This window comes from Artibeus jamaicensis, unplaced genomic scaffold (genome assembly GCF_021234435.1).
Source record: "Artibeus jamaicensis isolate MK-2021 breed Jamaican fruit bat unplaced genomic scaffold, CSHL_Jam_final contig_387, whole genome shotgun sequence".
In the NCBI taxonomy this organism is placed as follows: domain Eukaryota; kingdom Metazoa; phylum Chordata; class Mammalia; order Chiroptera; family Phyllostomidae; genus Artibeus; species Artibeus jamaicensis.
Window position 1 is genome coordinate 24687967 of NW_026521812.1, and position 13458 is coordinate 24701424.

Below are 13458 nucleotides of genomic sequence, written 5' to 3' on the forward strand. Positions count from 1 at the left end.
TTAGAATTATGTTAATTTATAGAATGAAAAATTGAAACACTGATGCATAAAAGTTATGAATATATATATACACACATATATATTTCCAAAAGATATTTGGCATATTGTTTTAATATACTCTGATAGAATCCATCTGTAAAGACAAGAATATAAAAAGTTCTAAGTAACTGAACTCAATATTTTCAATAGAAACCCACATTTTATCTGTAGCAGTGATAGAATTACATATGGTACATGACATGGTTGGTAGTCATAGGAAATGTGTTTCAAATTGTGACTTTAAAATACATATTTAAGGACTTCCGCCAAGATGGAGGAGTAGGTGAAACACCTTGCATCCTTGCACAACCAAATCTAAAAATAATAAAGTTTTAACAATAATAAACGCAACCAAACCACACAGAAAATCGATAATACAGAGTCTGAAAACAACAAAATGCTCAGCTAAACCGGTAAGAGGGGTGAAACCAGCAGCGGAGCGGGTTGGCCAAAAAGATCCCTGACCGGGGTGGTGCACAGGCAGCCGAAGGTGTGGATCCCAGGTGTGGGCTAGCTACGGGCGGACACGGAGAAGAGGCGCAGCTGGCTGTCTGCGGTTGAGCATTTGCATGCAGATAAACCAGTGAAGAGGTGAGCATTGAGACCCCATGGCGGCGTAGAGTGGCGGGCTCGCACATTTCCGCTCAGATAAACAGGCAGGAGTGAGCTGTGGGAGGATAGGATGAGTGGAGAGGACTGCCATTGCTCCCTCTCTGACCGCGCCCCCACATACACCATCACAAATCAGCGACCTGGGTGGCCCCGCCCTGGTAAACAACTAAGGCTCCGCTCCTCAAACTTAATGGGCACAAACAGATCAAAACATGGCTCAAGAACAACTCAGAGCCCCAGAGCTGATAAATCTAAGTGATGAAGAAATAACCAAACTTTCAGATGCACAGTTCAAAACATTGGTGATCAGGATCCTCATAGAACTGGTTGATTTTAGTCACAAATTAGAGGAACATATGAAGGCTAAACTAATTGAATGAATGGTAATGCACAGGAAACCAATAGTAATGGAAAGGAAACTGGGACTAAAATCAAGGGAGTGGACCAGAAGGAAGGAAAAAATGACCAAACAGAAAAGAATGAAGAAACAAGAATTCAAAAAAATGAGGAGAGGCTTAGGAACCTCCAGGACATCTTTAAACGTTCCAAAATTTGAATTATAGGGGTACCAGAAGGGGAAGAGGAACACCCACGAGTGGAAAACTTATTCGAACAAATAATAAAAGAGAACTTCCCCATTCTGGCAAAGGAAATAGACTTCCAGGAAATCCAGGAAGCTCAGAGAGTCCCAAAGAAGTTGGACCCAAGAAGGAACACACCAAGGCACATCATCATTACATTCGCCAAGATTCAAATGAAGAAGAGAATCCTAGAAGCAGCAAGAGCTAAGGGGATAGTCACCTACAAAGGAGTTCCCATCAGACTGTCAGTGGATTTCTCAAAAGAGACCTTATAGGCAAGAAGGGTCTGGAAAAGGTATTCCAAGTCATGAAATCCAAAGACCTACAACCAAGATTACTCTATCCAGCAAAGTTTTCATTTAGAATGGAAGGACAGATAAAGTGCTTCTCAGGTAAGACCAGACTCAAGGAGTTCATCATCACCAAGCCCTTATTATATGAAATGTTAAAGGGACTTACCTAAGAAAAAGATTAAAAAGATGAACAGTGAAAGAACAGCAAACTCACAGTTATCAACCACACCTAAAACAAAAGCAAATTAAGAGGACAGCTATATCAGGAGTGAACCACAGAAATGAAGATCATATGGAGGGTTAGCAACAGGGGAATGGGAGAAGGAGAAGGGGGAGAAGGTACAGAAAATAAGTAGCATAGATGGTAGGTAGAAAATAGATGGGGGGAGGGCAAGAGTAGTGTGGGAAATATAGAATCTAAAGAACTTGAGACACGTGGTCATAAACTAAAGGGGGGAATGGTGGGGGAGGGGTGTGCAGGGTGGAGGGGAATGAAGAGGGGGAATAAAACAACTGTAATGGCATATATTTTTTAAAAAGAAAGAAATTCAACCCTGCCTTTTAGGAGTTTCCATTTTAGCATTGTTTGAGAGCAGCCGTTAGAATAAGAATAAAGGGATAGAAGAACACAAATGTGATTTTGTCCGGGGAATAGCGTGCAGAGTCCGCAGGCAGTTGGAAGCAATAATGACTCCGCCACACAGATCACAAAACTGGCGTTCAGACAGAGTGCAGTTCTGTCAGAGGCCATTGACTGCAGGGCGACTGCTGGACTCCCATCCTGCAAATAGCAGTGACCTCAATCACATTCACCTTTCTTTGCTGGTAATTTTGAAACTGATGAAGTAGGAAAGGAAACCACTACTTTCTACTTAAATGCTAAGCTCTGAGGAAGAATTTGGTTCCTAAGGTGAAAGTCATGGGAATCATGGAAGAAAGCTCGTGTTCGGCTTAGTTTACTTAAACATTTATTGAATGCTGGCATGGGGGATTCAAAAAATAAGGAAACTGAACAGCACCTAACGCAAATTGGGTGGATTAGGGAAATTGTTCCAACACCTGAACTGAGTCATGAAGAATAAGTGGTGTATGCAAAGTGAGAAAAAAGGATGTTTCAATGGATGTAAATACACTTTGAAAACCAACGTTTTATTAAAATTATTCTGCGAGGGCAGGAAAGAGATACTGCAATCAAGCTCCACCGAGGCAATGTCTGAGTATTTTCAAAACTCTCTGCTTTTGTAGAACTGTTACATTAACCTCCTCAAACACCGATGACTACGCGAAAGGCGCCAGAACCTCTTACAATGTGTAAGTTGGAAATTTCCCACACTCAAACGACTCCACTCCGTCTGCGCATGCTCAAGCACGGCTCAAGCCTGCTCGCGAGGTTGGATCCAACTCCTGGGGCAGAGTGCAGATCACGTGAGGTGCCCTGACGTCATCTCCGGGCGCCGATGGTGACTTGTCTTGGGGTGGGCTTCCAGGGCTCCGCTGCTGCGCTGCGGCTTGAGTGTGTTGGAAAGCGGAGGGCGGAAGTGTAGCCGGGCTCGGCTCCCAGCACCGCGCTGGTGTGGTCTGCGGCTGCGCGGGCTCTGGGGGGCTCCGGGCTTCCCAGTCTCTGCGGGACAGTGTGTCAAGCCCTGCGCCACTGCCGGTCTGCAGCCGGGCGCCTGATCCTCTTCATCAGTGGGGGAGGCTGTAGGAGGAGCCGGTATTTCTGGTAGGGTACTTGTATGTGTGTGTCCCCAACAAAGTAAGGAAATGCACGAAAGAGAGTTGGGGAGGTGCCAGGCAGGTGTGGGCTAGAGGAGCGCTCCCCGGGGCAGCCGTGGCGGGTGAAGGAGGTGGGGCTGGTCAGACGTTGTCCCCGGATCTCAAATGCTGGTCCGAGGGTGTAGCCTGTGCGGTCTCTCTTGGGAAATACGTCTGTTCCGTATTCAGGTAGGAAGCCCAGGCTCTAGAGTTTAGTTCAGAGCCTGCATTTTTTTGTGTGGAACAATTATTTTACAGGCAGTTCATTCTCTCTGAATTCGGTGGGCTTTCTTTCAGTTTATCTTAGCGGTATTCAGTCTCATTTTTAAAACATTTAGTGCTATTTTCACGTACTTTAATTATACTTTGGATTATTTTCAAATCATACCTGAACTTGAGGAATCTAGGGAAACTGGATTGGTTCTAAATTTTTCTGAAGAGTGGGGAGGCACCGCAGGTCTTCACCAAGAATCAGAATCCTGAGACTATCAATTAGCACTGAACTTTGAGGCCTTTCAGAAGTCACTTGGAGAATCTCAAGTTTTGGGACTGGGGGTACATTGCTCTGAACTGAATTATTTGTGATTTCTATAGAGGGGGTTATTGGTTGAATTTTGAATTTGCAAGTAAAGCTAGGCTGAGGGTAGTAGTTAAGGGAGAGGTATTTTAGAATTTTGCACTAGATTTAAGCGTGTGCTTTGATTTTCAAAGTTGTGCTGGTTAAAATTGGGGGAAATGAGCAGAGTAGTATTTATAACATGAATATAAGTTTTTAGAATAATGTATACACTTGAAGTGTAGGTTATCTTTAAGTTAACAAATACCGAGTCCTGTTATGTACCAGGAACTGAACAAAACATAAACAAAACAGAACAATGAACAAAACAATAAAAATCTCTGCTATCGTGAAGTTCCCTTTGGGGGTGGGGGGATATGGTGTACAAATTAATTAAAATATATATTAGTTGGTGAGAAGTGCTAGAGAGAAAAAAATAAATCAATGAAGGAGAATGCTAGTGGACTGCACAGGAAACTGCAGTGGTAGCCTTAGGATAGATGCTATTTGAGCAGAGACCTAAAAGTGGGAAAGAAGGGTGCAATATGGATGTAGCAGAAAGAGCCATTAAAGCAACCACAAAGTCCCTGAGGTAGCAGTATACCAGTCAGGATACTGAGTGAGCAATAGGGAAAGAAGTAGATAGAGTACCTTGGTACTCATCCTTAGTTCGTTCTGGAACTCTGGATGAGTGCCCAGCCTGACGGGTACCAAAATATGAAGGATTTTTTCTTGTGGGGCATTTTCTCTTATGGGGCAGCAGCATTACTTATATAAGTTCTGGCAGGTTCGTGAGTCCTGAGCAAGCACTGAGTGCTGAACATTTTTTTCTCATCAAAATTCAAGGGTTCTGAAGCCCATGAGTACTGAGGTATGACTGTAACATATAAGTTCTGAAGCCCATGAGTACTAAGGTATGACTAACAGGTCAGAAGGGGGCCAAGTCATATATGGCCTTGTAGGACTCTGTAAAAACCTGTTTTTACTTTGAGAATAGATAGATCTGACTTGTATTTGAAAGGATCTTTCTGATTGTTAGGTTGTCTGTCTACAGCAAGGGCAGAAATGAGACCCATTAGTAGGCTGTTGCATTTATCCAGGATAAAGGTCGAGTGACTTGGGTAGGTGCTAGTGGAGGTTGTGAGAAATGGCAGATTTTTTTGACTTGTGTCTAACCTAGAGCCATCAGATGTGAAGAGGGGGTTATCACTTAGTGATTTGGAGAAGACCGCAGAGTAACAAAGAGAGGAGGGAGGATGGTCTGAAGTCATTTGGTTTTGCAACATGCTAAATTTTTAAATGAAATGTCAACATGGAGTAGTATTTATGGCACTGGAATTCAGAAGAGAAGTCTGAACTGAAAAAATAAATGTGGAAATTGTTAATGGATAAGTAATATGTAAAGTCGTGAGAAAGTTCCGAAGATGTGGATCAAAGGCTGAGCCCTGGGGCCTTCAACATTTGGATGTAGATGAAATTTTTTTGAACTGTGTATAGGGTAAAGTGGAGCTGCTCATTAAAACCCTGTTGAGAACCACTGATCTGTAGTTATAAGATAAAAGAAAATAGAGGCCCAGGTGTTAGCTGAGAGAGAGAGTGAGGAAGGAGATGTGAAAAATTTGAGAATCTACGAAATGGTCATCTAGGACAATGGGAGAATAAATGGAGTAGGGAAAAATGTAGGAATCCTGGCAATACTCAGGGCCCACTTTAAAAAAAAAAGTTTTACTTATTTATTTCTAGGAAGAAGGGAAGAGGGGGAGAAAAAGAGGAACATTGATTGGTTGCCTCTTGCATGGCACCCCAACTGGGGACTGGGCCACAACCCACGAATGTGCCCTGACCAGGAATCAAACTGCAGGTGACCTTTCGTGTTGCAGGACAATGCTAAACCAACTGAGAGCCACACTGGTCAGGGCAAGGGTCCACTTTTGAGGTTAGTATTCATGAATTTAAAGGGAGATCAGCCAGCATAAATTATTATTTTTTAGATATCTACTGGTTTACTATTAGTAGGCATTTGATATTTTAAGTAATTTCTAGGCATTTGGGGATTTTGTCAGCAAAACAGCTTCAGGGAATAATTGGTTAGTCTTCATTGGTTTGTCGTATGAAAGGGACTGTTAATTGTACATCATATTTTTGTCATATTCTTTATGCAATTCCTTGTTGATTGGGCATCTGCTCTGTTCCATGCCCTGAATTAGATGTAGAGAATACAGCAATCAAGAAGTAGCTCCTCAAGAACCTTATTCTAGTAGACTGAATCATGGGTTGGGATTTCTGTGCTTCCAGAACATTGCCTTCATGGATGTGAAATGGTGACAGTGTGGTGTTTGTGTGAGGCGGGAGAGTATTTTTCTAAAATTATGAAATAGGATGAATTTAAAGTGTGATTTTACTGATTTGGAAAAGCATTTAGTTGGAAAAGTGTTTTAAGTAGCTAGTTAATTTGGAGATATATATATATATATATATATATATATATATATATATATATGCATATTTTTCAGTTCAACAAAAAATCCAGAGCCTGCTATGTACTAATTATGCTAATATTGTGGATACAAAGGTATCCAGTTTCTGCTGTCAAGGAACTCTCACTCCAGTGTGGGGAGAGGCAAGAAGCAGATAAGAAAAACATTTATGCAATTCATACTTACAACATGCTATTATGGAAGTAATTAGGTTGGTGGTTGCTTAGTGAGAAGCAAAAACCCCTTAACTACTTACCTTGCTGTGTTGCCTCCTGTCAGCATTGAAATCTTCCCTGTCCTGTTCTTTGTCCTTCAGCTGGTTTTCACCAACTTCTAGTCATTCTTCCTTGGACAGACCTCATTTCTGTCTCTCATTCCACTATGATCAGTTTAGGGTAGGCACTCATTATTACTTGCCGTAGTTGCTGAAATCGCTTCCTGGCTCTTATATATATGACTTGGGGTGTCCTTTTGTGCACGGCTACCAGTTGTTTTTATTTCATTTTTAAATTTCATAAGTTCCCTAGGCTTATTGGATGAAGTTGAGAACCCATAATATTCCATTTGGTGTGTTTTATGATCTAGGCTCAGTTTACATTTACAGATTTGATATAAAAAATTATTTCTCGCCCTGGCTGGTGCGGCTCAGTGGATTGAGCACAGGCCTGTGAAGCAGAGGGTCATCTTCGGTTTCATTTCCAGTCGGGGCACATGCCTGGCTTGCAGGCTGGGTCCCCAGTAGGAGGTATATGAGAGGCAACCACACACTGATGTTTCTCTCCCTCTCTTTCTTCCTCCCTTCCCGTCTCTAAAAATAAATAAATAAAATCCAAAATAAAAGAAGAAAAAAGAATATTTCTCTTATTTCTCAGCACTTAGTAGGAGTCCAATACAACATCAAACACTTTTTGATTTTTTTTCCCAGAATAGCTTGGTGAATTCTACAGGTAAGGAAATTAAGGCTTAGTGAAGTAACGTGATTTGCCTAGGATCTCCATGTGATATGAAGACTTTCACAAGGTCAGCTTTTTCATGATCTACTTCTCTCAACCCAGAGTTTCCTGAAGAGTTCACACACGTACCGCTTCTGCTCTTTTCCTGCCTTTGTCAGTGTTAGTTTTCCCCGAGTGTAATGTTATTTTCTTTTTGCCTCTCCATATTCTGCCTATTCTTTCATTTCCATATCTTTTAAAAATTTTCCCTGAACACTGTAGGATATATTAATATTTTACTTTTTCCCCTCCCTCTTTCCTTATGAAAGGTCTCTGAAAGTAACATTTCATTATAACCATGGACCTGTTAGGGTTGGAAGGAATAGTTGTTGACAACCATTATGGTATGATGGAGATGATACGACACTGGAAATCAGAAATAAAAAGTCTTTACTGTAAGGTTATAAGTGCTGTAGTAGAGGAAAGTACAGGGGCAGTGAGGAAACAGGTTCCGCCGAGTCATGGAGGAGAGGGTATTTGTGCTGGGTCCTGTGGGCTGCCTCAGTTGGAAGGGCACGGTGGAGAGGGCTGCTTTGGGGCAAAGCCATGGAGAGGACATGAACATGCATGGGACGTTTAGTAGATTTAGATATATGCCTAAGCTTTTAAAAACGTTGCTGTTACCACCATTATTATCACTTGTATGCCCTCAGCATCTGCCACAGAGCTGGGCATATCAAATGATCAAATATTTATTGACTTTATGTTGATTATTTATGCAGTGTTCAATGCATAACTTTCCGTTGCTTTCCTTTACTTTTATAATTCCTACTTACATTGTATAATGCTTTTGATTATTCTTAGTTCTGGACATCTTTATGAATTTTAAACATCTTTTGAGACATACTTTTGTAAATTATGATAGATATGCTTTATAGTACTATATTATAGACATTGCTCTAAGTACTTTACACATATTAATTTAATTTTTATATATTTTATGATAAGTACCATTATTCCCACTGTACAGATGAGAAAGCTGAGAGAAGTTAAGTGCCATACTTGAGGCCACATAGTAAGGGGTAGAGCTAGGTTTTGAGTCCCGGTGATCTAGCTTCACATTCTACATTTTGAACCCCCACGTGATAGTGCCTCTCAAGAGTTTGGTTTTGTTTATGGATATAAGAAGTTAAAACACTGGTGTGCTGGAAAGAGCACTGGACTTAGTTCATGTGACCAGAGTTCTTATCGTGGTTTGACTTACTAGTGCTCTTGTTGGGCGGATTTTTTCATCTCTTTCAGCTCATGTACCTGTAGATGACATTGGATCCAGTTGACCTCAAAGGTGCATTTAAGTATAGTGATACAAATTTAGAACTTTACTTGAGTTTTTCTCTCTTTGGTTAACTAATTTATGGCAGTCTTGATGGTGTTGGTCAGTGGAAAAGAAAAGCTCTTTGAATAATTCAATGTTAATAGTTGATATTTAGTTAAACTAATATGATTATTTAAAATGTTTCTATAGGATACAGTGTGATAAATCATAAATTAACTCATCTATGAAAGATAGGAAATTTATATACACACAAATATGTGTGTGTGTGTAGAAGTCTATTGAATCTCAGTATTTGGGAACCTGCAATATTTATTTCAGCATTTACTCAAACAGTATACTTGGTATTAACTAGTTGTAGGATATTAGTATTGGAAGTCACTTGGATATTACAGAGACCAAAAGCCATGTCCTCCCATATCCAGAATATTTCAGTTTGCGGATTTATTGCTATACTTGTGTTTAAAGGGAACATTCTGTGTTCACAGGAGAACTTTCACTAATTCATTGTGTCGGAGGATTGTGAGCTAGGTTTGCAGTGTCAATAGGATTTGAACAGGTGAGAGAAAAACATACTAGTCATTGAGGGTGGTAGGACAGAGAGCAAGGCTTTAAGGGACCAGTTTTGCTAGAGGGTTTCAAAAGAAGTATAGTAAATAAGATTGAAAATAGTGGTGGAATCAAATCATGGGCATGATGAAATTTAGAATGGAAAAAGGTTTGCACAAAGTATTTTCCCCCCCCAAAAATAAGATGCATGTGTATATATTCCTGGAAGAGAGTCTGAACTCTTTGGAGTAGCAGAGGTTAATATATGGGGCAAGGATAATTGTGGGGGTGATTATTTTGTAGTTGGGCTTTAAGAGACCATAGGGCATAAGTGAAGAGTTCACTTTAGATGAGGTTTGAGAGAATGATCCATCTCCAGTTTCATTTTGGCCATGGTTCATTAGTGTGCATAATTTTGAATTGGTTACATCTATGAACCCTTCAAATAGATAATAGCTCTGCATTTAGAATTTTTGTACTGATTTGGCATTCATTTTTTAATATAATCTTTGTTTGTTTTGGAGCAGGTTTATTCATCCTTGCGAGGATCTGATTAATGATCTTAATTTTATTTTCAGTTTGGCTTTGGTTGAAAAAAGAATTTAGCCTATATGTACTGCTTTAACCACTGGAAGAATGACAGATGACAAAGACGTGCTTCGAGATGTGTGGTTTGGGCGAATTCCGACTTGCTTCACCCTGTATCAGGATGAGATAACTGAACGGGAGGCAGACCCATATTATGTAAGTGTGTCGTCGATAGTTGATAGCGTGCGGGGTATCTACTAAGTTTGTTCCTTTTTGTAAATAAAGCCCTAAGAACCTGGAGACTGTTATCCCTCCTACATTTTATATACAATTAGTACGTGCTTATTGTGGAAAATTAGAAAACAGATCATCAAAAAGAATGAAATCAAAATGACCTCTATTCTTACCATCTAGAGGGAAAAAGCACTATTGGCATGTTGAGACCTTCTTGGTCCTTCTTGACTTTCTTATCATATACCTATTCATATATCTGTATAGATATAGATTTAGATATAGATATATCAGTGAGCATGTGTGTGTGTTTTCATATATTAGTGAGCTAATATATATTATATAAAGTACAATATTTAAAAACATAAATTACTGTATACAGATTTGAGTTAGTGTATTATCAGTTCTAAAAAAAGAGTATCAAATATATTCTCAATTTAGCTTCTTTTTTTTTCTTTTTCTGAGTGCATATACAATCTAAACTTAAGCATCTGTTAGAAGTAATAGTTTCTTGCCTGTTTATTGAATAGCCCCTACTAGGCAAACATTCTTGGTTGTCCATGGAGTTTTTGGGGAGGGGGTGTCTCAGGTACATATAACATCATTTACCCGGGATAATCTGGAAAAGTGGGAAACTTGTTGGTACTGCCGGACTGTCTCTTGTTTCACCTCATGCTTTCTGCCTGGCCTCTGGGAGCAGCAGTGCTGCGGAACCTGCCGAGCCAGGGGGAGTCAGACTGCTGGGAATCTCCACAGTTTTCTTTCCCACCTTTAGCAAAACTTTCTGTAGTTAAAAACAAAATGTGGCCATGGTTTATTTTAGAAGAGTTTTATTTGTTAGATATATTTTTCTCTCCTCTAATATGAGTTAGGACATCATTTATGTTTTGTTTCCATACTAGGGATTTTTATTTTAATGAAAACTCTTAACCTTGCATAGCTTTCTGATAGTATTTAAACAAAGGAATGTTTGTGTCTAATTGGTCAAAGTGGAAAAAACCAAGAAATAATATCATTTAAGTCTGTTTACTTTTGAATCAGAATATGGTGTGTTTGACACACTTGCTGCAGTTAAAAAATTCAAGTAAAAAATACAGTATTTTTTCTTTTTTATATATAAATCTGTAAGTATGAAAAGAATTGTGAGAACTAGAATATGAGTTGTTTTCTAGCTGTTTCTAGCTATGTCTGATTGGCAAAAGGTAGGAGCAAGAGAATTATTTTATCTAATAGGTAATTTTTTCTTGAATTCTTCCTAATTTTTCAAAGAAACTAATAGTGATTATGATTAAGTTTTTGAAGAACATGGGGTTACAGGCATTTAATAAATATTAAATAAAACTAGGGTTTAATATGTAGCATACTCCACATTTTGCTCAGTGCACATATAGTACACTTAAGTGTAAGTTAATACATATAGGAAGAAAATGTACAAAAACAGTAGTCTTAGAGGTATAGGTGAGCATTTTAGTGCCCACATGGTTTTAGTTCACATATGTCTTGGTTGTAAATTAAGCTTGAAAGTATATTAATTGCTTGGTTCATAATAATAATGTTTTAAAGATTCTGGATGAAATGAGGTGAAAATATCATGGCCTGAGAGCCACTGCACCTCTTCTCCAGATGTTCTCAAAGCTCAGCCTTGTCACCATGATGCGTAAAGTCTGTTCGTGTTCAGGTGCAGTAAGGACAAGTGAGTGGGAGTGTACTTTACTTTTATAATGCTTATAGTTTATTTCTTAGAAACTAGATTTTAAAATGTCCACTCATACAAAACTTCTAGGTTAAGTAATTATCATTCAAAGAGTCTTCTGGGATTTTGTTTTCATTGGAAAGGCATTTTTTTAATCCTGTGTGAGTATATGTTTATTGATTTTAGAGAGGAGGTGGAGGGGAGAGAGAGGAGGAGGAAGGGAGGGAGGGAGGGAGGGAAAGAAGGAAGGAAGGAAGGAAGGAAGGAAGGAAGGAAGGAAGGAAGGAAGGAAGGAAGGAAGGAAGGGAGGAAAGAAGGAAGGAGAAAGAAAGAGAGATCTCGAGAGAAGGGAGGGAGGGAGGGAAGGAGGGAGGGAGGGAAAGAGAAACATACATCACTGTGAGAGAGAACATCAGTTGGTTGCCTCCTCTACACACCCTGAGTAGGGATTGAAACCTCAACCTAGGCATGTGCCCAAAGGCACAGCCTTTTGGTATACGTGATGATGCTCCAATCAACTGAGTCACCTGGTCAGGGCTGGAAGAGCATATTAATGTTAATTTTCTGCTTATTTCTGCATTTTGATTTGTTGTCTCGGCATAAATCTTTCAGCCTACATCCTCTCACACAGGGCCCACAGACCGAATCCAGCCCTCCACCTTTTTTTTTTTCCTGGCCTGGCACCTTGCTTTTACCCAGCAGCAGCACCAAGCCCTGGCTTAACTGTTGAGTAGTTACCTTTCTACAGTCCTAAAATCACATTTGGCCCTTTGAAGGCAGCTGCAAGGCTGATGTGGCCCCCGGTGAAAATGAGTTTGACACCCCTGTCCTATCATTAAGAATTATACACTGTTTGGCAGGGAATATTAGGAAGAAAATTTGTTACAAACTAGACAGCTTTTCAGTTTTTGTTGTTTCTGTTGTATTCATTTCAACTGTCCCTTTTCATTTGGATTATCTAATGTAAAAACATGCTTACTAACTTAGATTCATATTTTGTGACTTGTTAACAGAGGAAATCGCACAGTCAGACACGTGACCATCAATCTGAGTGGACCCCGAACATTACCCAGCAGTCCTTTCATGTTTCCTTAGTCAGGCGTCTCTGTTCTCCTTTATAACTGTTCTCTGAGCCCCGATACCACCTTTCACCCTTAACAGGTGACCTCACTTCCTTCTTCACAAAGAAAATAGCCTGTGATAGGACCTCCCTTAATTTTCTGCCAGCAACTCTGCAAATCCTGTTTGCACTCACATATGTTTACTTCTTCTGTCCTATTTTAATGGCCAAAGTGCCCTCCTTCCTAGGCACGGCCTGTCTTCCATCTGTTTTCTGGATCCCAACTCTTGCCTTTTCAGGAAGCTGGTGGTTCTAGTAGTCTCCACTGCTGCCATCTCTGTTCATTTTACTTTCAATTTCTATCTATTGGCTTCTTTCCAGCATTTATATCTTAAATCCTTCCGATTCCCAAACAGCCCTCTGTTGACCATTCTCTTTCAGCCTCTTGCTTTCCCTTCACAGCCACACGTTGAAAAGGTGGTCTGTGTTCATTGTCTCCTCACCTCCCACCATGAACTGCACTGGGATTACATTTTGACTACTACTACAACAGAATGTTCTTGCCAAAGTCACTAATGACATCTCTTTTGCAAAATCTAGAGTCTGTTTTTGAATTTTCATATGCTTGAATGAATTATTGACAGTTTTCTCCCATTTTGTGGTTCTGTTCTTTTTTGCTCCAGTGTGTAATATTCTGGTTTTGCTTCTACGTTTCTGGGTCGTGTGTGGGGGGGGGGGGGGGGGGGATCGTCTTTGCAATGTTTCCCTCCTTTGCATGTTCCTCGTTGTTGGCATTCCTCAGCGCTTTGCCTATATTAT

The 13458-nt window shown here is 40.0% G+C and overlaps 1 protein-coding gene across 5 annotated transcripts in view; it reads left to right on the forward strand.

Moving 5' to 3' along the window:
* The first annotated feature begins 2966 nt into the window (after nucleotides 1–2966).
* Nucleotides 2967–13458, forward strand: part of ATG5 (autophagy related 5) — a 125963-nt gene continuing 115471 nt past the window's right edge. For 2 of the 5 annotated variants that reach the window (XM_037158984.2, XM_037158987.2), the window contains exons 1-2: nucleotides 2967–3248; nucleotides 9706–9871. In XM_037158984.2, coding sequence (XP_037014879.1) covers nucleotides 9764–9871 — 108 coding nt within the window. In that variant the 5' untranslated portion in view covers nucleotides 2967–3248; nucleotides 9706–9763. Of the gene's footprint in view, nucleotides 3249–3444; nucleotides 3470–9066; nucleotides 9138–9705; nucleotides 9872–13458 lie in introns of those variants that run through there. The other 3 variants (XM_037158985.2, XM_053664794.1, XM_037158986.2) reach the window with 3 other exon arrangements.